We start from the raw sequence: 25658 nt of genomic DNA, 5'->3' as shown, positions 1-25658 counted from the left end.
CTTGGATTTATACTGACTCAGTAGCACTAGCTCAAGTGTACTAGTCTTGGTTTTCCACAGCAATTGTTCACCCCAAGGCTGTATCTCCTGCACAGCTTCCAATGAAACCTCTGCCACGGTGTTAGCAGAGCTCTGGTGGCTCCCCAGGAGGAGCCAAGTGCAGCCAGGGCAGTGTCCAGGCACACACCTGTGTGCAGGGCCCCTGGACCCCCAGAGCCAGACCCTGGGCTGGCACAGGCCACACCAACCCTTGTGCCTCCCACTGCTCTTGAGAGGAGGCCACAAACCACACTGAAGCTCCATGCAGAAGGCAGGAGGAATGACTCCATGTGAGAGATGTTAAACCAAATACTTCTGTATTTAATTATGTTAAGAGCTTAAGGAAGTTAAAACCATAGACAAATGCACAGAACCATCAATGACAATGAACCAAGGCAGCAACATTGTCATTCCCTGCTTGAAACAGTGTGTGAAGCAACTTCTAAACAAGTACAACCTGGGGTATTCATGTAGAACTGAAACTGTGATTTCTGTTTGCTTTACCTAGTACAAAGGATTTTCCAACACTTGAGTAACTTAGAACTAGGCCCATGGTTGTCATTTCCCCATCTGCTTCCCATAAGCAGATGTTTTCCTTTGTACACCAGTAATAGACTTCTCCCCAAAAACAATGCAATCTAGTTTTCTTGGTAACACACCGCAGCATTCTCATCTTGTTCCTCTTCATCTCCATCCTCATCTTCATCCCCCTGATCTCCAGATTCAGTATCATCTTCATCTTCAACCTGAAATACAAGATCTATTGTGAGCAGTAATACCCCTTATTCTGATCCAGCCTATTGAAGGCAAGACACATGCTGAGTGCAAATAAGCTTAAAGATAACCTAAACCAACAATGCCACATCAATTAATGCTTATTAAATGCGACTGTCGTCTTACCATGTCCATAGTTCTTTACTTCTCTGCTGAAGAGAGAAGTGGCTGACCACTGGGAACAACAGGCAGTGGTCAGCTTTCTCTGATGGCTGCCAGTAGTAGTTGATAAAGTAACTGATGGATTTAACTTGCCTCTATAGAAAGGGGCATGCCCAGACTTTGTGGATTGAGGATTACCATGCCCAGGCCTGTCTCAGACCCAAGAACTTCCCAGGTCCATTCCTTGGCTTACCGCTACACCAAAGTCCTTCAGTTTCATCTTCTGTGCAGATATTTTCTGATCCTGGTCAGCCAACAGCACCAGGAGATCATCCTGTTCTTTTTTGGATTCTGCAACTTCTCGCTCCAGCCTACTGTTCTTGTCTTGCAATATAGCAACTGTGCTAGTGGATGAGTCCAGCTGCTGCTTCAGTGATTCGTTCTCCTCAGAAAGGGCCTTGACTTGACTCTGGCAACAGGGGAAATCCCACATCACAATACAAGCACAGGTAAAAGCTGAAGCCTGTATCCTTCAAACACATCCTGTACACAACCTTCAGCAGCTCCAGCTGACCATTGGTTCCTGTGGCCTTGTTCCCATACACACACATCCTTACACAAGCTACTATAGCTTGGATAAAGCAGGAACAAATATTAACAGTGGTTACTGAACTGTCTCTGTCACAGTAAAGCTACACCCTACACTGTCCTTATCAAGGCCTTAAAGACAGACAAATTTTGATTTCCCATGTGAAAAATGAAGGAGACATCCAGCTTCCCTACCAGAGCCTGAGGATGCTGATGAAACAAACCACTTGCCCCAGCCCTGGCTACTGCAGAGGCCTCCTAATGCAAGGCTGAGTATCCAATGGCCGGGTTTGGTGCTCACCCATTACCCACCTTCAGCTCTTTGATTTCTTGCTCTAGTCGTGCCTCCAATTCTGAGCTCATAGCTGCTGGTGCACCACTGTCTCCTAACATGGGATCTGCAGCTGTGTTCTGTGGACAAGGAATTCTCTCTCAGTGTTGCACATATTAAGAAAGCAAGCTGGGACATCACAGAGTCAGTTTCTTAGAAGCATATTCTCTTTTTACAGCATAGCCAAGGTATGGTGATGACATACACCCCATGCTGCAAGGCATCAGCAAACAGATCTGTGCTTCCTTGGGTCTCAGACCCATACACACATGTACACCCCAACAAGAAGACAAAGCAAAACCTTTATTTCCTAGTAGCTGCACTTGAAAGACTTGGAGTTTTTTTTCCTAGGCAGATCCTATTACAGGCAATCCACCTTTGATAGTATTCAAGTGCCACAGAAGTCTTTTTATTAGGCTAAACATCCAATTTATTAGGCTGAAGTTGCAGTTCTTTGTATAAGGCTACTAAAAATATCAAGTTTCATCTCAGCCAGCCCTACACAAAGTCATTTACAAAATGCAGCAGCTGCCTGTCAGCTACAACTGCCACATGGCACAAATTTGAGACCAATGCCTCCCAGTTGGAGCACACTTAAGCCAGTCCTCTAAGGAAGGCAGCAGTAGGATGTAGGATGGCCATGAGGTGGCCTGACAGCTGGAGGGACACCAGGACACACCTCTGCCTCCAAAGGCACTGTCACAAGCACACATGGGCAGCACATGAGCAATGGCATCTTCCCTCCCAGCAGCTGAGTCTGCCTCTCCCAGACCCTGTGTACATTGAACACTTGTTTGTCAGCTGCTTCTAGGCCCCTCTTCCTGCAGCAGGATTTAGCTGTTAGCTCTGCCGTGGAACTGTCTGGGGAACACCTTCAGACAACTTGTTCAGGCTCTGCAGCCCAACATTCCCTTTCTAAAGCAGTTTATCAGTTTTGAAGACAGACAGATTTACATCACAAGGCTTTACTGCCTCATCAGTTCAGTTCACAGCCAAAAAACCTCTGCAGCATTTGGAGGCCTGCACAGACAGATGTCCCTATCATCTGCCCTTCAACTAGACATCAACCTTCATATTACTATCCTCAACTGCTTGTAAGAATAATGATCTCTCTCATGTGTATGGTATCACAGTCGTGTCTCACAAAGGCTATTACTTTAATTAGAGCTTAAGCTTGGAACAGCCAGTAGTTTATAATTGTTTAAACTAGTGCCATCAGAGAGAACTAACTTAACTAAAAGTTCTCTCTATGCTCATGAAGGATTTGTCTGGGTAACTCATAAATTAATTTGAAACACTGTTGGAATCATTTGCTGATGTGTGCACTTAAAAGGAGCTTTGTTTAGGAAAGTAGCTACAGACAGTAGCAGGAAGGCAGGTCTTGAAGATTTAGGTCCCATAGACAGAAGAAAGAACTAATTCACCAGTACCATCACTTGCAGCTTTTGATTCTCCATCTGAAGCTTGGATATTTCCGCAGCCTGTAGCTGTAACTGACTCCTGAGCATTTCTAACTCCTTTGGGAAACAGAGACAAAACTTCTCAGTTAATTTGATAAAACAACATATTCACATGAAATTTTCCTAAGGTGAAATGCTCCCAGACTAACTGCTTCACACGAGGAAATGTAACAGGAAAGGTGCCTCAGTGAGACCACAACAGCTTTTCCCTTAATTGACAAGGCTCGACAGCAACTGCTTTTCCAGCCCCTCTTCTGTGGAATGGCCAGCAAGGCACTGTCTGAGCCTCAGTCACTTCTGTAAAGGTGTTTCACACCACTTGCACTGCCATTGGTGTCCTCTGCACTGCCCCTCTCAGTGCACAAACCCATGGTGCCTGGGTAATCCAGGCACCATTAGTTCTCCAAACAGAGGAACTCCAACAGGTATTTCTTGAGCAACAGCTACCTTAAAGAACTGAAGGTCCAGTTCTTTATTCTGTGCTGTACATCTAATACATCTAACCTCATATCAACATTAAAACATACATTCTGTACTGGTTAAAACCATTTTGCAAGTCAGTGCAAGTATCTTCTGCTGGCTCAAACCTGCTTAGTGAAAACAACCAATTAATTTTTAGATGCATAAACTTGATGCTTCAAGATTAGGATCATCACAAAGATGTCCGATGAAAAACAGGAACACATTCAGGAATCAATGTTCTTCCCTGAACACTAGAGGTCTCTTCCCAACCCAAGCCACCACCCCTGTTCAGCTGCACTGAAATACCACAGGTTCACCTTCTGTAGCTCATTACTGTGCTCCAAGCCACCAAATCTGCTGGTCTGTAAAGACTGCTCTGTAGCTCCCATCTCTAACTGGGAAGAATTCTGAAAGAAAAATGGGGAAAAATCAGCTTTAGTACTAGAATTCTAAATGTAGTCATGTTGGCAAAAAAGTCATAGCTGTTCTTGTATTACCAAACTCCCAGCAGAGGAGCTACAAGCAGGCTGAGCAATGCACATCAAAGCTCTCTACTGAGAGCAGCTGGTTGTGTCCTCTGAGGTGAGTGCAGAAGCAGCTCTCACCAGTGCAAATGCAGCACTTACCAATTTTTCTATCACTGAATCCTTTTCCTTTAACTGCCCTTGCAGCAGCTCATGCTTGTTTTTCCACTCTTCCAGTTCCTCTTTCAACTTGCTCACTTCTTCTGTCTGAATGCCATTCATTTGCAATGTGTCACCATGGGAATTATGATGCTGGGTGTCCTTTCCTAAACAGCAAGAGGTTACAACCAAAGTCAGACAAGCAGTTCCATAACTTGGTTTCCAGGAGACCAATCAAAGTAGTTGTTAGCCATCCTGCTCCTGCCCCACAAGCCCTTCTTGCCATTCCTTCAGCTATGTGTGTCACCTTGCTGCTTCAGCCATTCTTTTCATCAAAAATAATGGCATGGACAAACTCTGAAGGTGACTGATTCATGTTTTTAATCATAAGTAATGATGAAGGCCATTTGGGTATTTTTAATCATGTCATGTATACCTTATCAGGCATTTTGACCCTGGGATAAGGAGAACATACTGCCCTGATTTACACACTAAATTAGCAATTTCTCTAGTGACAGTAACAGGCTTCATCTTGCACAGATGCACACATCAGCCAGACCATCTTCCCCAGCTCATGCTTGCATTCCAGACCCAAACTTCAGCCTACTCCAGGGCCCATCTGGTCATGTTCTGAACCTGGACAGGCAGTAACTGCTTTGGATTGACTTGCCCCGAGGCAGAGGCAGCCTCTGCCAGCAGCTCCCTGGCAGCCAGCAGTTCTCACAGCAAGGGTCAGCTCATACACCTGCAAGGCTGTCTCTGCTGGAGCTCTGCTGCAGTTTGCCAGAAGCCACATCTCTGCACAAGCATGATTTTATATTGTCACTCATGCAGCCCACCTAGCTGTACTTTGAGGAGATTGTACTGGTCCTTATGCTGTTGGATCTGGGACACTTGCTGTGTGACTGTAGCCTGGAGCTGTTCATTCTGAGATGTTAAAGTGCTGATTCGCTGCTTTAGTTCTTCAAGCTCCTGGTCCTGTGAAAGAAAAGAGGCACCATACTAGATACATACAGTAATCATATATATAGTTATACTAGTAACTCTTGAATACAATTCTGTCAGGAAGGTGAAGGAAAGCACCAAAACCTGAGTTCCACCACTCAGTACTGCCCAGCAAAACCCCTGCAAACCTAGCAAACTATGCCAGAAAAAACACCTGGCAAAGACAGCAGCAGCCTATCACACCAATAACAGGAGGAAAAATGGAGAGGTGGGAAGGTGGCTGATTGTAATTTTTATCTAGCATACCAAAGCCTGCATTTGTTTTGTCTACTACTTCAGGAGTCTTGAAAGAAATCATGGTAACTACACGTGACATGTTCAGTAAAGCCTTTGGTAGTTCCAAAGCATCCTTAATGCCTCATGTACCCCATGCTCTGATCTCTGAACACAGAGCACCTGCCTCAGTTTCCCATTTGCAGTTTAAATTCATTAGCTTTGTTCCTCTACTTCTTCATCTAAGCTGCAGAAACCACACAAGTTAACTACCCCTGGAAAAAGGTTTTGAGAGTCCAATCCCAGCAGGTATAGCCAAACTTGAGGCACATGTCTGTGCTCCCTCTTACCTGTTCTCTAATGACTTTTTTGTAGTGAGTCACAATGTTGTCATGCTGTTCCAATGTCTTCTTGACCTCCTCTTCCTTTTTATCTTCCTCACTGGACTTGTAAATTGCTTTACTTATGACACCTGTCAAAAACAGTTTCTTTCAGCTAGAGCTCAGTTCCCATCTTTGTCCTCAAACCAGTCTCACAGTGTGAGGTCACTGCATTACAAACTCAGCCTGCACATTGAAACAGGGATTGTCACAAAGGCTTAACAGAAATGGTGACTTTATTGCAGTGTGCACATTTACTGCTTTTCTCTGTCCCATATAAGTAAATGGGTGTTTTGAGTAATTCCTAAGAAAAACAGCTGTGCTCTACTTGCACTATGGCTCCACTACAGCTGCAGCCCAAATCATTCTGCAAGTAAGTTAAAGACTTAGTCTGCAAGAGGAACATGCAGATGAAATTGCTTGGGCAAATCCATCTTGACCATTGCTGCTTTAAGGATTTTTCTTTCTCTAGACTGATTTAAGTTGAGATGAATATTAATAAACAGGACACAAGTGAGATGTTAGATTGATGACAATCGTGAAGCACACACTAAAGCAAGTGTCCATTTCCTAACAAGCCAAGAATTTCAGCATTGATTTATCAATTAGAAACAGCAACTGTTTGGATTATGTACTTCAACAAATGAAGTTCCTATGACCATGGAATGTGCTCAGTACTTTAGTTTCTGTGTGAGCACAGGTCAACACCTCTAGGCCAGTGTGCTAACTCACAAAATCTATTGATCATCATTTCACTGAAGAATACCAGGTAATCCAGTTAGAGTATTTTCACTTAACACTTTAACTGCAACTTGGTTATATGATTACTTACAGCTATTACCACAACCTCTGGTGTTATCACACTACTTTCAGGAGTAACACAACATGGTGGGTAGCTCATCCATCAGTACATGATAAAACCTAGAGAAATGAGGATAACATCTCACCTTCCAATTCCTTCACCAGCTTTGTAAATTCATGGTCAAACATCATGTGGTCTGGACTAGAGAAACTAGGCTGTGGTTTCTGAGCAGCTCTGGAATAAAGTTCGTGCTTGCTAATGAAGCCAAGCTTCTCAATGAAGTTCTCCCTGCCAATCCTCTTCTCAATCAGCTGCTTCAGTTTCTCTCTACAAGGAACAGACAAATCAATGCCAGTGCAACAACAAGACAAGAAGAGAAGAGAACCCATCATTGTATCAAGGTGAGTTCTGCAAAGAACTCATCTGTCTCAAGTCTTAATCCCCCTGCTGTCACCCTTCAAAGCCTCTTGAACCACCATGTGCCTTTCACAGAACCTTTACCTGCAGTCCTGTTACTTCTCCATCATACTTACTTCCTGTAATTCTCAAGGGAATTGTCATTGTAGTAGATGGAAATGCCAAGCAAAAGCGCACACAGGCCTTGGACAAGCTGCTCCTCTTCCCCAAGGTTTTCAGCTATCTGCCCTGTGAGCTGGAACTCTTGATAAGGATATTGGAGATAGTTCATAATCACAACACATGTAACACTTCTCCCTGTACACACTCCCTTTTATTTACACACCAACCCAAGCTTTGTTAGGAAGCAAGACAAAAGAGCTGACAAAACCCTTGCAAAGTTAACTCCTCTTTTGAAAGACTCCGGTGATCAGTGGTTTCCAGTAAATTTCTCAGTAGCTGTCTGTTTAGCCTGAGAGATTTACTTGTTCCAGAGCACACTTGCAGTGTAGATAAAGGTGGCAGTTTAGCCTTACGTGCTCATGCACTTGACTAGTTTTTCCCTGAAAAGTAAGCAGGGAAGTTAACGGAAGTACAAAGCATTCTCCTTGCCTCTTGAGTGTAAGTTTAATTCACACTAATAACACCAACAGGCTTGTTGCACTGAGAACTCATTTAGCTGGCAGACTGAGACTGTTTTCCACACTGCTTTGGTATGTGCATCTTACACACAAGTCAGTGTACACAGAGGACTGGCAGCTAAAGGCTGATTTGGTCTCTTGGCCCAGGGCATTTTCTGTTTTGCAGAACCCCCACAAAGTGACCTAGACAAACCTTTAAGCTGACCATGAATAACCCAGCTCTGGCTAAGCAGGGGTTCTGTCAGTTTCTCGGCTGTTTTGATGACCCGGGAAGGCTCGGGATGGCCTTGGGCAGCCCGCGCACCAAAGGACGAGAAGAGGCTTCAGGTTTTTTCTCGGTCTTCAGTGTTTATTAGTTTTTTATCTAAAAGATTTTCTCTCAGCCCAACAGAGGTCTGCACAGCAAGCCAGCCATGAGCACACTGAGAGCCCCCGGGGCGGTCACTTATCTTTATACTCAAAACTACGTATACAATATTTACCTATTTTCCCCAATACCTTTTACCCTTATTGACCAGTGCACTTTTAGTAATAACCAATCCCAAAGTGCCAACATCACCACAGAAGATGGAGGCCAAGAAGAAGAAGAAGAAGGACAGGACACGCCCCAATTCCTCCATCTTACTTCTCTAGACCCCCCTGTACAGAAATCTTAAACCCTGTGTTTCACACTCTAACTTATCCCTTCACCATTTATCCCAGTGAAATCCTCCCATCCTCATACAGGTGTCATCTCGCGTGTCCAGCCACCAGACACTTCTGGCAACATTCCAGGACCTCCAAGCCCCCCAAGGGTGGTCTTGGTGACTCGGCACATCAGTCCTGAGGTGCTGAGATCCCACAGGGTTCCACTCTGCCAGCAGGCCAAAGGATACAAAAGGCACATTGGCTGGGTTGTGAAGGAAGTGGGTGACAGCAATGGAGCAGTTGCTCAGCCACGTACAAAGCAACATCAGCAGTCCAACTCTGGTCTGTACTTTGCTGCCCTGTGAAGAATAAACACCCCTGTCATTACCTTTCCACAGAGAGGACTAAAATACAAACCCAAGCTGTATTGGATCAGAACTCACCTACTTCCACCTTATTTTTTCCATAAACTGCAAGTCATGTCTTTCTAAACACCTGTTTGTTAGTTATACTGAACAGCTTTAATGCTTGGATAAAACAAGGATCAAACCAGTCACATTGAACTGTTCTCAGAGCAAACCAGCAAGCCGCACAGGTGTGAAATATTACTCAATGCAAATCAGCACCAATATAAAACCATAACCTGTTAGTTTTGCATTTTTAATACAGGGGTGACATGAAGGAACAAGGTGCACATTTAGTCATACAAGGATTCCCTGGAAGATGCATCATCAAGACCTAGCCTGCTGACTTTAAAACTGCCAGGTGTTCCTAGTATTATTTTGAATACAAGAAGAATAGTCCTGTAATGGCCTTTGGTTCAGACTATATGTACATTAAGCCAGCACAGCAAACGCTAACTGCAGCCTTTTATTTATCCTAGACAGACAAAATCAGTTTTCATCTCTAAATCAGCTGTTACCAATTGTGTCTCAGCTGCAGGTATTTGGGCCCAGCTGAGCGCACCCATTTCTTCCAACAGTCAACATTCAGATGGCAACCAACAAAAGTGTTCCCTCCCCCACTTACACACACCGGCTCTAGCTGTCCCAGCAGGATTTGCCAGCCCATGCACACTGGGAATAACCCCTGTAACTGGCAGTGGCCCTATGGCACATGGCTGTACCTCAACCTTCTCCAGCCTTGCTACCTGTGGCCCTTCCTTCTTGAGAAACACAGAGCTTTGTTTCTGCAACCCACCACTTCAGCATACCCATATGCTGGAAGCAGCTGCAAACCACATTTATTCTACAGCCTGCCTGCTGTTCAGAGGTCAAACTGATGTGCTCTGCCAAGGATTTTCACAGAGCCCTAAACATCCTCTCTAAAAAATCAACTGTGTTCTAGACATACCATGATAATAACACCTACTCTGACAGATGACAGCCCCCCATGGTTACTGTTCCACAGTTCAGAGCTAGTAACAACACTGACCTGTGACCAACACGGTAAAATAACATTTCCACAGCAGAAATACTTGCTTTTTGTGCTGCCAATAACGAACTCAGCTGTGTTTTAATAAACAGCCTGGAAACCAAACAGCTCTGCAGGGATCACGTGCTCATAACGAGATCCCTGCTATTCACAATTAGGCAGGCTAAATGGTTTTTCCTCCAGCATCAGGACATCAGCAGCATATGCCCACTTCTGATGGTACCCTTGTTTACTACAGGCCCTTCAGGAAACACTGTTTCTAACAGTTTTAGTTTTCCTTAGAAGGAACCCCACCTATTATGTGAGCAGATGGTCCATTAGTGTGACCCCCCAGGAAAGAAAGCACCAGTGCTGCCCAAGGTACACATCCCATAGTTTTGTGAGCACCCCCAGAGATTCCCCTGGAGGCACCAAGAGTTTGTTATGCCAGGGAAAACCCAAACCACTGCAACACAAAGCTGTAAGTGGAAACACATCAAAAAGCAGTTAAAGAAATTCTCCCCAGCAGACCCCAGACAAGAGGGAAAGGCCTGCTTTTGGCAGGAAAACGCACAAGCTGTGCCAAAAAATACATACCCGTCTGTCGATCTTATCACCCTGCAAGTTACACACAGATTACTTGAGAACCTTCCAGTGCAACATTTCAGACACATCCCCCCATACCCAAGTCCCTTTTGTCATGTAGTGCTGAAGAATCACAAGCATTTCTACTGACTCAAATTTACCTTACACAAAAATTCCAGAAACAGGATAAAAATGAATACTGGCTATTTTTAGCTACAGCAGGAGAAAAGTCATAGGATCAAGTTCAAAACTCCAGTGTTACTTTCACCTGCAAAGAAGTCTAATTGCCACCAGAGTTAGCCTGCTAGCAGGGAGCTGGTTTTCTCCCTGAGTGGTTCTAACACAGGTTAATGTCACAAGGAGGCACGGGCCATTATGTCACTTAACATTTCCCAAGCCAGGTATTAACATACTGAACAAGCCCAGAAAAGTTTTATCTTTGCATAGCAAACCCAACCATCAATACATGACAGCCTGTTTTTTTCATGATGTTTCCAATTAGCAGGTTCAGGGTAAACACCAAACAGGCACTACTTCAGTAAAAAACATGAGTAGGGATTCTGCCAGTTAAACTTGGTTTGAAGGACAAGGCTAAGACCTGGATGCTTTGGCACCACCTAAGAACAGGCAGCATCAAGGAGTAATGTGATGGAAAAGTAAGATTTACTGCTAGCTGTGTGCCTGCCATGCCATGCCCTGCCCATGAGTGCCCCTGTGCCTGTCCCCGGAGCTGCAGCGGGCAGTGGTGCAGTACCTGCGAGAGGATGTTGGTGCACTGCTGCAGCAGCGACACGGGCGGGTTGCCGATGCTGGTGGCCAGCTGCACGCGCAGCAGCTGCTCCTTGAGCGTGCCGTTCTCCTGCAGGGCGTGGGCCAGCGCCACGGCTGCACACCAGTTGGACAGCGAGTCTGTGGAGAAGAGGCCCCCGCACAGCAGCTGGCCCGCTGACACAGAGTTACCTGTAGCTACCAGAACGGCCAAGAGGAACAAGGGGGGTTAACACAAGCCACAGAAAATATTTCAGACAATACAGCTAAAACACAGAAAAACCTAACTAGTGACATTTTAGACAAATCTAAGCCAAGTCACCCTGCCCAGACCAGTCACTGAACAGCAGATAAATAATCCCTCATGAGACGCCAGGTGGTGAACGAACAGGTGCTAGCTCAGAACCCCGTGCAGAGATGCTGCCCTGGCCTACCGTCAATAGTGGATGGCAGGAGCGTGGAGACGATTTCTCCTTGTCCTTTTTGGTTTTTGTACAGAAAGCACTGGAAGCAGTAGAGAACAGCACAGCGCAGCACGAAGGGCTGCCTCTCATTCACCATGGACATCAGCAGCACTACTATGGCAGGCCTGTGGGACAGCAAGGAAAAGCTGAGAACTGCACTGAGACTGAAAACAGCTGCAGGTACATAATACGGATCTACTTCATGGATAAGGAAAGCTACTGGGGCCTACCACTACACCTATTACTATTTCAAACAAGGATATTAAAACCCAAGGTGTTATATGTTTTCAATTATTTATACACAAAATAAGAGATTGATTATTCATTTCCCTTTCTTTAGACTGTCCTCTGGCTGACAGCAACAGCAGCTCATCCTGATGAAGGATTTTTCGGTCATTGTTAATTTGTTTTTCAGGTGCCACACAACATCAGTTGTAGGCCTCATCTCTCTGCAAACACACCCAACACCTTAATGCTGTAGCCAACACACCCTATATGAACCTGAAGCCGTTACTCCAGATCATAATTCCAAGTGTGGAATTAAAGAAATCTTCTGGAATCCCATACCACTACCTTATCCTCTAACAAAGTTAAAACACTTTTCTTCCTCTACCTTGGTGGATTAGAAGGTGCATTTACAGAGGCAAAGTAGTCTTGATTTGTCTGGCATCCTCGGATGACCTCTGACACAGTATTAATGGTCTGGGGAAAGGGCAGAGAAGAAAGGTAAATTCATGTTTAATCTGAGCCATGGTCTACTACCTAGAGCTTTCAACACTACTCCAGTTTACCCTGACAGTTCAGTACTGAAAAGCACATACAAAGTCTCAGCTCAGAGACTTAAGTAAAACCAGTGTGCACAAAATCAAGGCATTTAATAGCTGTAAGAGATGCTGAGCAAAGCTTAAGGGACACAAAGCTCAGTCACCTCCAGCTTAACTTTGTATGCCAGATCAGTTTTTCTATGACAGCAAAATAACAGCTAAACTGCACATCTCTAACAAGTGAAAAGCTGAAGCCTTTTAAGAAATTATCAACTGCAATAGAGGCGTCCACACTCCACACTCAATTGAAGCACATGGATTTATCAAGGGAAAAATCCCTCACCCTACATTGCTAGCAGGGCTTTCTAGAAGCTAAAATCCCTCATTACTGGTAACCTATCAAATTAGAATATCTGTAGACTCTCCCAAAAAATTAAAACAGCAATAAACCCACCCCCCAAACCAGGAAAAGTCATTCACCAATTCAGCTGCTCTGGGAAATGCTGAAATCTAAAGAAAAAAAAAGGCAAACCCAAATCCTTCCTGGTTGCAGGACACCAGAAATTCAACGTAAATGACTCTTCATTTAGGCTGCCCACAAAGGAAGCTGACACCTCTGGCATATGAAAGAGGTACTTAGCAAATACTGAGTGAGCCTCTGCAGCAGCTGCTGATCCCTCCCTCCCCTCCAGTCCCCTTACTTCCGTGAGGATGTCAGCAGGAACACCGGTGGCCATGAGGATGGTGCAGAGCTGCTGCAGGAGCCCACAGTGGAACATGGCCTTCTGGCAGCTGCTGGTGGCACCAGGAGGGTTCGTGGGGGACACCAGGACCCGCACCAGCTGCAGAGAAGGAAACATGTCAGGGCCATGTGAACAGAGCCTGGCACCTTCTGAAGGCAAAACCTAACTTATTTGGGGTTTCACTGTCAAACAGAATTGCTTCTAAAAATGGACACTGGAGACAATGAACAGAATGGTTATTTTATTGCTACCTATGGCTGCTTGGCTTTCAGCTTTATACCAGGGAATTCTTTACATAGAACACCCCTAATTATGTTCTTAATTTAAATCTGTTACATTGCAAGTGACATCGAGTTATGCGACATGCCAGCCATCACACACTCACCTGTGACAGGGCTTATGCTGAAAGCAGCACAGCTCCAGAGCACTGGTAGCTAATTCTGAGCTGAACACCTGGATCTCACAGTTGTGACAGTGACACAGCACTGCACAAGAGCTGACAGTGGTAATTAGAAGCTGTAACAGCACCTTACCTGCAGCATCAGGTGAAGATTAGTGACCTTCTGTGCAGACCACCCACAGTTGTCATCTCCAACCTCAAACCAAGGCTTCATACGCTGGATGTAGGAACCTTCCTTGAAGAAATTCTGATTGGAATTATTGTTCTTCAACAAGTTTTGCAACAGGAGGAGACAGTCTTCTACTACAATGCCTGAGGAGACAAAGTATCACATGGTGAATCAAAATACACCACATGGAAACAAATTAGTTTGTCCATACGCTGAGGGTGTTCTAGACAGAACAGAGCACACATTTCTGAACTCTTCACTCTTAACACACATTAGGCTTAGATCAATAACTATGAACCTTGTGAACCCATACCTGTTTTTCTTCCCCAAGTCCAAAGTAAATTCCCAAAGCATGTACAGCTCATATCAGTTAAGTGGGTAAATGGGAACAACTGCCAACAAAACCTCACCATCATTGTGTGTGCCCAGGTTCACCTGTTCTAGAATCAGACTACACTGCCCCTATGAAATGTACTCAAAGTTTGTCCTGAACTCCATTGTGATTCCAAGGCAGCACCTCCTTCAGGCTCACATATTCATTCTCTACGATTACTGGCTACCATCTTCAACTTATTTCTAATCTACTTTTTAGTTTTCAAATTACACTCATATGAAGGCTCCTCCCATCAGAGGAACACAAGTGGCAGGGGGAAAGCAGAGAAGTCTTAGCACACAGGAATTTACATAACAAGTCTCCTAAAAATATTACCTGCCTAAAAATAGCAGCTTGAAATCAAAAGTTTTCTGAACACTCCCATGCCAGCATACCTAGAATAATACAGCTGGGAGAGAAGCAGTAACTGCTCCTGCAGCCCACAGAAAGGTCATGGAACAGCAACCTGTCATGCTACTGAAATAGACTGTAGTAAATGCATCACATATTGCTAGTAAAAAAACCAAGTCCTCAGGTGCTGAAATGTTTTTTTCTCCTTTTTAAAATTATTTTCTCCTCCCAACAGGTGACTGACTCCTCAAAAAGCTGACCAGAAAACTGAAGTTGTTGGTGCAGCTGAAGGAACTGAGCAAGCTGTTACTTCCAGCCACTCCAAGCATCCAAGGATCTCGTGGGAAGAATGCAGATGCTTAACTGGGTAAGTGACAAATGCAGCACACACACGTGACACTGCCATTCCAGGCAGATACAGGCACAAGCCCAGGTCAAGCAAGAGCCACTAACTCCTGCACCCTCAGAGGAGTGACCTGGTGTTTTAAACAAGTACACTAGCTTTTCAAAAGACACTGAAACACAGCTACCTGGTCAATCTGGTCTTGCTTATTTTGTTACAAGCAGTCTGCAAATTGTGATCCTTTTACCCACTGAGCAAGCTTTAACCACCCCTAAGGTAAGCCTGGCAACATCAGCTCACAGTTGCAGAAAGACAAGATTAAGTCTTAGATTCTGCTGTACCTCCATCGCTGTTTCCTTCCTCTGTTATGATATCCAGAAGCCTCTCAAAGGCATTTTCAAAGGCAACAATCTTCTGTATGGCCGCATTGCTTTTGGTCAACTGCTGTAACAACAGGACTCCCTTGACAGGTGGAGGAGAAAAGAAATCAAACCTGGGTTTTAATAGAATTCCATTGCTTTTCACAAGTCCCAGCTGCTGTGAGGATGCTGAATCAGCAGCATCATCCTCAGCCAGGATCAGAGGCACACCCCCCATGGGCAGCAGCTCCTCAGGCACTGACACTGAGGATGCCAGGGCCCTGCAGAGCCCCTGCACTCACATCATTGCGGATCACCTCCCTGGAGTCTGCCAGCAAATCCATCAGGCGGGACACACCTGCAAGGAACCATTTCTAAATATACACAGGAAAGGGTGCAGCTTTTCCAGGCTGAGGTCTTCAGGACACCTTGCTTGAGACCCCTCCAGGCCTCTGCCATGCCTGCTGAGCATCAAGCTCTGAATCAATCAGCAGTGGATTCAAGCACTCACCCATGGGGCTGACCAGAATGATCTGCTGCACTTGAGGCCCCTGCTGCTTTAACAGAGATGTCAGCAGCTTCACTCCAGGCCAGCGAACATGGAAATCAAATTCCTGAAAGGATAGGAAGGAGCACATTAGGTAACCAACTCCTCAGTATTTAACTCAGATACACTGGCACTTCCTTCATACTGCTCAAAGCATGACATGGGTTCCACACAGGAAAAGTAGAATATCATGTTTCTTACTGAAGTTGGACTACAAAGCAAAGGGAAAAAAAGAAGAGAGTATTGTATTGTTCTCTCTCAAACACAATCATGTTCTTAGTTTGGGAACAAAAATTTTAACAGCTCCAAGTAAAAAGCAGTCCATCAGGACAAACCCACTGGAAAATAAGTCAAGTATCATGCTGCTGGAAAGCAGTTATCCTTTCCACTTGAACTGCATCTCAGACATAACTGTGTCCTGATGCTTTAATCATCATCTGAAAAGTAGTTGTTGTGCAAGGGACAACCACTGCTGTTTGGGGAGCAGTAACTTTTATTCCTTCTAATTAAGTAACTAAACCCCTTTCTCAAGTAACAGTATGAGAGAACATGGCCACAAGGTGCACCAGGGCAAGTTTAGATTAGCTATTCAAGGAAATTTCAAAAGGTGGTTGGGCATTCCAAAGACTGACCAGAGCAGCAGTGGAGTCATCCCTGGAAGTGTTCAGGAATCGTGAATGTGGCACTTTGGGACACAGCTTAGCAGTGAACATAGTGATGCTGGGTTAGCAGTTAGACTATGATCCTGGAGGTATTTTCCAACCTAAATGGTTCTGTGATTCTCCTCCATGTCCCCCTGCTTTAAAAGCTGCACCAGTGGTGTTCATCCGGGTCACTCCTGACTCACCTCCAGCCCCACCTTGACTGAATGCTGGCACACCTCACCCCTGACACCAGCTTCACCAGGACAAAACCATGGCTCTCTACATTAGCAGCCTCAACATGACTCAGTTACTCACCTCCACCAGAGTCAACAGCAGAGTGACATTTTCTTGCTGTTTAATGAAAATCTCTGTGAACTGACTTCCCAAATCATCCACTTGTTTTGCTGAGTTTTCTTCTGTAACAGTAAAAACCAACATATTGCAACACAACTAGAACAACATCAGCAGCTGTGATTTTTATTCTTACTAAAATAAGGCCATGGTTGACCAGAAAATTTTCAGTCACTGTTATAAATGTTAATTGAATTATTCTCAAAACAAACACCAAAATAAGCTTTTCACAAAACAAAACCCCTACATTATTCTAAATGTAGCTTTTGAATCTCAGCAGTTACATTCCCATATAGCTCCACTAAGCCAAGACAGCAGCCCTTCATGAGTACCTACACTGATAGGCAAAAGCAAAGTCCATGTCACACCAAGAGCCTTGAAGGGTAAGGAATATAAATATCTAAAGCTAACTGGCCCAAACATCTTACTCTATTGGGTTTAGCAATAGAAAAAGACCTGAACATCAGGAAGGGAAAAGAAGAGTCACCCAAGCATCACAGCCTCTCAGTCTAGGAATCTGAATTGATTTTGAATGTGCCAGAATTGAGTGCCATCCCATTCTTCACCCTCCAGTTACATAGAATTGGGCTAGCACATGAGTTGTCTTACAGATTTCTTTCATGCATCACTTGCATGAACAAAAAACAAAGGCTAAAGTATCCACAAAATCAACAAACCCCATGCAAGCAACATCTCTGTACCACTGCTATTTTTCTAGGCTGAGTGACAATTTACATAACTGCTCCACAAAATAGGGGCATGTAGGTACTACTGGTTGACATAATTAAGCTGAAAAACTGAGCAGGAGCAATTCTAACTCAAAGGGAAAGTGTTGGTTTTAATAGAAAGAAACAGAAAAACAGTAAAGCAATTCAATTTCTGACTTGGGATTTTCTCCTCCAAAACCCACTCTGCTTTAAATTTCTGGCTGTAGAAATTACAATATATTACAAAAACAGTTAAAAGGAAAGATTGACCATGTGCAAGAATAGCTCTAGCCCAGGCTGCCAGCACCTAACAGGACCTAAGTCCTAGTGTGACCTGCCTGAAGCTGAGGGTCTTAACTCTAGGCCATTCCTGAACTAACACATTCATTTACAGAAATCAAGGTTAACAACTCCACACAAGTTCAGCTCCTGTACTTGCTGCTGTAGAATAACTCAGCCGGGAATCACACAGGGATTGCACATCCTGTAGCTGGATGCAGGCCAAGGAGAGTCCAGAAAACCTAAACATTTTGACATCAAAATTCAGCCAAAATACTTGACTTTGACTTTTCCATGAGCTGAACATCCTTGTCCCACCCTCAGCTGCAAACAGCAAGTGTTTCAATCTTGCTGCCAGCTGCTGCCCTTGCACAAGCTCCAGTGCTAAGGCAACCCCTGAGCAGCACACACAACTTGCACAGCCTCTCTCAGGCTGTAGTTGGTTTCCCTTACTCCAGCTCAGGATTCTTCTATGAAAGGGCCAAATCACATTTCCTCTGTTCAAGTATTTCTTCTAGTAGGTTTAATAAAAAACTAAACAGCAAAGGCAAACTATTTTCCACTTACACCAGAGATCTTGCAACCAGCCTTCTACCCCTAATAGTTCCTTAAATCTATACAATCCCAGGGCTATCTCCAATGAAGCCAGCAGCTTCATCTAGTAAGATCAGATCAATTCACTACCAAGCAGCACAGCAGACTAGAATTTAGTTTAAAAAATAAAATCAGTTTCAAAAAGAGAACATGCAAAGCATTAGTGGTAACCTAGGGTGGAAGTGAATATTGTGAATATTTTAACATGCATTGCTTAAAAGAGACACTGTGAAGGATGCTCCCATGCAGCTGATGCACTGGTGTCCAGCTCCAGGGCAAACAAACTCTCTTCACCAACTTAGGTCTCTTAGAATCCTACCAGTCTGGGGCTGCACACCTTCCACATCCTTACCAGGAATTTACCGTCACTGCAGTCTCTGGGGATCTGCTGGCATTCAACATGCCAAACCACAGGAGAAGTCAAATTGGAAACACACTTGAGCTCCAAAGAATAAGGATAGAGCAGAAGGCAAATGCCTTCCTTCCCTGAGCTCCAGTGCAAGCTCCTACAGTGTCCTTTTTAAACAGCAGCAAGTGTTACCAGCAGGAGCAGTGACTAGGGCTAAAACTAAGTGCCATATTATACAAGTAAAGGTTTTTTTACCTTCAGAGTCATCTGGCAGTGCAGATAAAATAAAAAGAAACAAGAGACAGGTTTACCAGTTGAACAGCTTTCCACGCAGCACAACCAATTACAGCATAAGCTCAGGTTTGCAAAGCAGCCATCCCAGCTTCCTACAGCAGCTGGACTCCTGTGGGAAGTTCTTAGGGAAGGGGTCAAACTGAGGCACCCCAATAACCCTCACAACCCTGGTCATCTCTCACACAACTCCAACTGGACAAGTTTGAGCTCTTTGGAAAAACCTGCCAACACTTTCCTCCAGTCCATGATCAAGGCCTCTACCACAAACATGAATTCACCAGTGCTATGAAACCCTGATCTTGTTCTAAAACTTTTAAATCAAGATGGGGAACTGGAGGAACATGGAAAAGAAAGCCAAGCACAATTTGAAACATGGCTTAAAATAACATTCATTGGCCTTGGAGACCAGTTTAATAGCCTTCAAAAAAATCAAACAGGTAGGAGTGGCATGGATTTTCACAGCCCAGCAGTACAAAGACAAGTAGAATCTTTTTAAGTCTTTTTATCCACTGCCACAGCAGGGTTGAAAAAGGTTTTCACACTTATATGTGGCACCTTACTGCAGGTACCTGAGATTTCACATCTCAAAATCCTTGTTAAATCAGGAGATGGTAATGTCTCATTTGGCAGTAACACCCAGAACTGTCCTTTCCCAACAGCAGAGGATTTGATTCTTGATTTACAAACTAGAAAAAAAGTTACCCCACTCCAACCTGGCTCCTATTCAGAGAACAGTCTTTTTTAATTTATAAGCAAGAGATTCACTGTTACTTTAGTGCAAGCTGCTTACAAGATCTTTAGTGTTAACTTAAGAGCTATATACAATAACAGAGCAGGTCTAGGTGAGCATTAGTAAATCAGTTTTACAGCTGATAACTTGAACAAAGCACCAAAGAAAGCAGTGCCACAGTTAAATACTACTATTACTACAAGGGCTTACCTTGCTCCTCCTCTTCTAGGTCATTGGATATGACATTGTAGAGTGTGTCCAAAGCATAGCCAATTATTTCAGAATCTGAACTGCAAATGAAAGAACCACTTGTCTTTAATGACTTATTTCCATCTGCTCTTACAACATTGCTCTCCTGCTAGGCAGTTCCCCTTGCAGCACTAGGCCAAGTAAGCAGCACAGATTTATTGCAGCACCACATAACCATGAGCTACCTGCTCCCTGAACAGGGTCAAGCTCCTTTTACCAGTTCCATTCCCTCAGGTGAGTCTCAGAAGTCTGGTGAAACCAGATGACCACAGGACTCTTCACTGTAGTTGCATCTTTAATTTTCCAAGTCACTCCCTCCAGCCTGCTCCTGTTCCAGCAGAAACCCCTAGGAATACTTCAAACTTGCCACAAGAACACCCAGTGAAGATGCAGACAAGCTTCAGCATTTCCCAGGTGGGACCCTCCCTGCTACACTGTCAGACAGAACCAGAGCCAGACCTCAGAGCTGCAGGGAATACAGCTGTGAATTCTGACAAACAGGCAGCCTCTGTGTCACCAAACCCACTAAAGCTAATTATTACAGGGTTTTGAGCTCCAGCATGCCCAGGAGTGCAGGGAAGCCCAAAGCATTAGTTCACCTGCTCACACCCAGATGTCTCTCAGGAAATACCTGTTCCTTCTGCATTACCAAGGCTGAACCATCTCTAAACCCTACGCTACAACCAAGACAGCACAAAATATAACTATATCATCATTTCTGCTACTTGCTTTCTTGCTCTTAAAACAAAAGAAAATGAAATCAGTTGGTTTAAAAAAAAGGGAAAATCAAGGCTAAAACCACAGAGAAAGGTGTATCCAAGTGCAGAAGGACACACCTCACAGCATTTTCATGACTCTATCAAGCACCTGAAAAGAAGACTGTGAAAAAAAGTCTCTCACTCCAGCTTCTAAGTACTTACTCACACTGATCTCCAAGGCATTCCAAGTAAGGCCTCCACAGCAGAGATGTATGAGCATTTCATGAGGCTGCTAGGCTGGTTTATAGCAGAGGCCTGAACAACCACCTACCCTCTTAGTCCATGGAAGCAGCCTCATCCAGCAGGTATGACCACACCTCCAGCCTGCTCATGCTTTCCCTTCACTGCCCTTTTTGTTCTTCAACACACTACCACAAAGTCTACACTTCCCTTTTCAGAGAAATTAAACAGATCACACCTGAAAACACAAAGAAAGCCTTCCTTGGAAAGCTGAAAAGCAAGGCTGCAGCTTGGTGGGTTAACATCTCTGGATAGGGAAATGACAGCAGCTCCAAAAGAATAAACACATTTAACATACACATGATTAAAAGCAGGCCTTGTTTCTCTGCTTGAAAGACAGCACAAAATGAGGACAGCAGCATCCCACCTCTGCTGTTCACTGCCTTGCCACCATCTGCTGTTCAGCACATCCCACATCCCATTGATTATTCTGTTAATGCTGAACTGCCCAGCTCTTACTGTACAGTAAAAACCATTCAAGAAACAAGACTTCCCAGGCATCCATGAGAGGCAGCCTTTGTGCAAGGCAACATTCCAGCACAAGGCACCTCTCTTCCTAAGCAGCTGCAGGGCAAAATCCAAAAAACACAACAGGCCAAAAAGAGCATTTTCCCCTTCTGCAGAAAACTTCAGGGCATTTCAGGTGGACATTGGAAAGGTTCAAAGATCAGACCTATGGGTACACACCAAAACAGCAGCCTCTGTCACACCAGCAGCCTCCCACACTACGGGACAGCTGAGCCTGTGACTCACTTATTAACCACTGAATCAGTTCAACTGGTCTGGATTGCCATTGAGAGAGTCCAGGAAACCTCACCTCTACCATTACTGACAGCAAACAGTACCAGGAACTCCAACAAGTAACACTGCACTGATCATACACAGAGACTACAACTCTGTCTCCAAGCAGCCACAGCAACCAAAAACTGTCCCAGCTCCTGTGCTGCCCCACCAAACACACAATAGCAAATGACTCCAGCAATACCCCAAAGCCAGCATTTCTTCAGCTGAAAACTCAAAAAAAACCCCCATCTATTTAGTTATTTCCTTTCAACTGCAGCCTGAGTCACACAAAATGTGCACAGAACCCCAGCACACAATTTCTAAATTATCAATTGGAGCCCCAAAAGCACTGAAAAGCCTCAAGTTCCTGTCCTTCTCAACAGGATCAGTACAGCCCCACCTCCCCTCTCAAAGTTCAAATCTGCCCTCAGAGCAGATAAGTGGATGAAAGTAGGCTCCTTAACCTAGTTTTTTTAAGGGCTTTCCCTCCACATCCATGACAGCTACTCCTATAACCTTCCCTTTCACTGTTTACACCAGGTCAGACATTCAATTTTAACTAGCCAGCCCACAGAAAAGCAATAACAGGGACTTGCCTAGACAGCAGCCTCAGACCTTCCTCCTAGCTGGCATAACTGGCCAGGCAAGAAAGGCCTTCATCAGCAGAGTTTCACATCCTAGATCCATAACTGGGGCAGGAGGCCTTGCAGACACTGAACTGCAGCTTTCCTAATTCTCCTCAGCACTGCCATCAAAGGACATGCTCCTCCTTCCAGTGGATGCACAGCTAGGTATTCACAGGCTCACAACTGGCTCATACAAACTGACCAGCCTGATGTTCAAATCCACACTGAATGACTATCCCCATACATCTGCCTACCTATATACCAAGTATGTGCAGTATTTGAGGCTTAAATCCAAGGACTGCAACCAGGTTCCACAGTACAACATGTGGGCACTGTCAGCAGTGATTGCAAGGATGGATGACAAAGACATTCCAAGCACTGGTTGTCTAAGTATTAAATTCCAGTCCACACATCGCACTCAGACTCATGCCATCTGCCCCAGCCTCAGAGTCCTGCTCTCCCATTTGCCTGAACCCAACTTGTTTTTTAACACACATGAGCAAAACCACACCCCTGGTGACTTGACTATTTTTCTTTTAATTCTATCTAGCTCACCTTTTGCCCAACAACAGCTTGATCTGGGTTATTCCAAACAGTGCATTAAGTTAACAGGATCTGTTTGGACTCACCTCTCTGGAGTAGTGCAAACATAGCCCTAAGAAGCATTAAGACACACTTTGGTAGCACCTTCACTTTCTGTCCTTCATCCTGGTTCCTGGAATTCTGTTCTTTTTACCTCCAAACAATCTCTGAGGACATGGACCAGCATAAAAAGCCAAGGTGGCAGAGGAGTTGTCAGAAAGCCACCTCCCTCCCAGCTCTGTCAGTACAGGGCAGCAGGTGTACATATGCTGCGTCAGCAGCACAGCAGGGTCAGGCCAGCAGCGCAGAGCAGCTGCAGGATGCTTACCGGTCTGTCTGGAGAACGTGGATCAGGTGTTCCATAGCCTGGATGCCCACCTCCAGCCGGTATTTCTGTTCGGAAAACAGACAGACGCTTAATGGTCGAGCCCAAACACCGAACAAAGCCTTTTTAACAGCACCTGACAAAGCTACTTCAAATTCACGCTGCTGCTGAGGAAGTTGGCCACGTACCTTGGATAAAGACTTGAGAGCACGTACGGCATCCCTCCGGTCATCCAGCAACGTGGACGAAGCGACTCGGTCACAGAGCTTCTGGATCTGGAAGGATAGGCATAACACACACACACGGGATAAGCCGGGGGGGTGCAGGGGAATCCCCCGGCACCCGCCTGCGGCCCGGGCCGCACGGCAGAGCGGCTCCGGCCCCGACCGGCACCGGGCACCACCCGGGCCTGTCAGCGGCAGCATCGCAGGCGCCGGCCACAGGGCGGCCCCGGCCGGGGCTGTCGCGGCCGCCCGGCCCTGCCCCAGCCCGGCCGCGTCCCCCGCTCACCGTGTCGGCTCCCGAGGGCTGCGGGCCGGCGCTGGGGCCGCCCATGACGCCCCGCAAGAAGTTCATGGCGGCTCGGGCGGCCGGCGCTGCCGCTCCCCCCGCCGAAGGAAGCGGCCGCCGCGCCTGCGCTGCCACGTGGCGCGGCCGGGCCGGGGCGGGGCCCGCTTCGGGGGCACGCGAGCCGGGCCCGCCGCGTTCCGCGCTCTACGCGATCGGGATCGGGCCCACGGCGCCGCTCGCCTTCCTCCTCAGGCCCGAACAGCCCCGAACCGCGGGGCAGCGCGCAGCGAACAGTACATCCGCACGGGCTGGGGGCGTTAAGCAGACCGAGAATAAAAAAAGCACACAACTTTAACACAGCTCCCCCCGCGTCTGTGCATCCACAACAACCCCTAAGCAAACGCTGCGGCTTGGAACTCCGAAATTGCTTTCATTTCTAATGAAGAAACAGCAAGGGAATAGCTACCCTTAACTATAAGAAGAGAAGGTCCAAGCACTACTCAAACTGAGTCACCTCAGTGAGAATCAGAAGCTTACCTAAATAAGACTGATGTTTCAAGTCCAAGAGCACCACGAAGTTCTTAAATTGCTTCTAGATGCTGAATGCCCCCATTAGATGCTACTGCAACATATTTGGAATTCCTGCTGAGGAGCAACAGCCAAGGACCAGAACCTCAAACCCTTCAGGCACTGCACCCACATACCAGCTGCCAGTCTGACGGTACCCTCCTCATAGTTTCTGGTAGGGTTTGGCAGTGCTTGGCTTATTCTACATATCCAGCCAAAGCAATTTTACTTGCAGCCACAGCACATGGGCACAGAAAGTGCCAATACCATCAATTCATTTCATTCCAGGGAGACAAGCCCTCTCACATGACAGTTTAAATCAAGAGCTTTGAGGATTTAATTTTCCTTATCAACTACAGAATGAAATTAACCACCCAGCACGTGGTCCAGAGAGTTTTTAATTTGTTGGGCAACAAATAGCCCTTCAGTCAGGTTTGGTCACCAAATAACGAGGCACCTATAGCAACCATAGCCATGTCAGCAGTTTCCAGATGCAAAGGAGGGAAGCTCCAGCCTGCAGTCACCACACAGCCCCAGCTTCACTGAGCACAGTCACGCATGCCCGAGCTGTGCATCCCTGACTGCTTGCCTGCCCAGCAGCACGCCAGTGCTACAAAGCCCAGCTGGAGCTCACTCACAACAGCCCTTGTAAAGGCCCAGATGCTCCTAGACCTCATTGCCCACCAGCTGCAAAACAAGGCAGAGAAAAGAAAAAAAGTCTTCCTCCTAAACTGAAGGTGTTGAGATATTCAGAGGTTAGGAATGGTTCCTCCCCTTCCCCACAGTGAGGATTCCAGGCCCATTCTGGGCAGACACACAGCAGAACTCACCTGATATGTTCAAGTTGCCATAGCAAGATTCTGGTCCTTGGCAAGTAAACAGGAAACGACCAACACCAGGTTCCTCCACAAGCCAGAATTTATTTCAGTATTTGCATCCTCACATACACAACCCCAAGAAACAAAGTGAGCTGCTTCCAAAAGCGATGTCTGACACACTCAAACTGTCCTCTTGGAGATGCAATACACTCCAAGGGACAAATTCTGCTACCCAGTAAAGGAATTATCTGGTATTCAACCTGCAACCACGGATAGTTCTTTATTCCAGCACAACTCGAAAGCGTTTCTATTTCCACGAGAAGCTGTAAAGTTCTAACTGAAGGACGCTCGAGAACAGGCACGGCAGGAGCAAAGAGCGGAGCCGGCCCTGCCCGCGGGCCCGCTTCCGCCGCCGCTGCTCGCGCACTTTGGGACCACTTCCATCCCGGCCATGGTAAATACGCGCGAGCCCCTGACGTCACCGCGCCAGCCCGCCGCTGATTGGCGAAGAGCGCCGGGGGACGCCCCGC

At 45.7% G+C, this 25658-nt stretch overlaps 1 protein-coding gene across 5 annotated transcripts; it reads right to left on the bottom strand.

Moving 5' to 3' along the window:
• Positions 1-339: 339 nt before the first annotated feature.
• Positions 340-25566, bottom strand: USO1 (USO1 vesicle transport factor). Of its 5 annotated transcripts, none has more exons than XM_059470173.1 (25): positions 25141-25566; positions 23422-23508; positions 23237-23301; positions 19881-19960; positions 16682-16782; positions 15687-15789; positions 15478-15533; positions 15158-15278; positions 13714-13892; positions 13139-13279; positions 12287-12375; positions 11644-11798; positions 11196-11407; positions 10454-10474; positions 8692-8802; positions 7313-7431; positions 6925-7106; positions 5948-6069; positions 5219-5357; positions 4383-4546; positions 4074-4163; positions 3265-3351; positions 1816-1914; positions 1169-1384; positions 340-785 (listed from the first exon to the last, which is right to left on the bottom strand). In XM_059470173.1, exons 3-25 carry the CDS (start codon positions 23269-23271, stop codon positions 678-680), a joined length of 2730 nt encoding a protein of 909 aa, XP_059326156.1. In that variant the 5' UTR covers positions 23272-23301; positions 23422-23508; positions 25141-25566; the 3' UTR covers positions 340-677. The 5 variants fall into 5 exon arrangements, with proteins under 5 accessions (XP_059326156.1, XP_059326151.1, XP_059326152.1 ...); XM_059470168.1 differs by lacking the exon at positions 25141-25566 and adding an exon at positions 23744-23912; XM_059470169.1 differs by lacking the exon at positions 25141-25566 and adding an exon at positions 23744-23912 and having other exon boundaries at positions 11196-11401.
• Between the last annotated feature and the right edge of the window lie 92 nt (positions 25567-25658).

Source organism: Ammospiza nelsoni, chromosome 4 (assembly GCF_027579445.1).
Source record: "Ammospiza nelsoni isolate bAmmNel1 chromosome 4, bAmmNel1.pri, whole genome shotgun sequence".
NCBI lineage: Eukaryota > Metazoa > Chordata > Aves > Passeriformes > Passerellidae > Ammospiza > Ammospiza nelsoni.
Note: the sequence above shows the minus strand (reverse complement) of the source record. Positions and strands in the feature narration are given on the sequence as shown.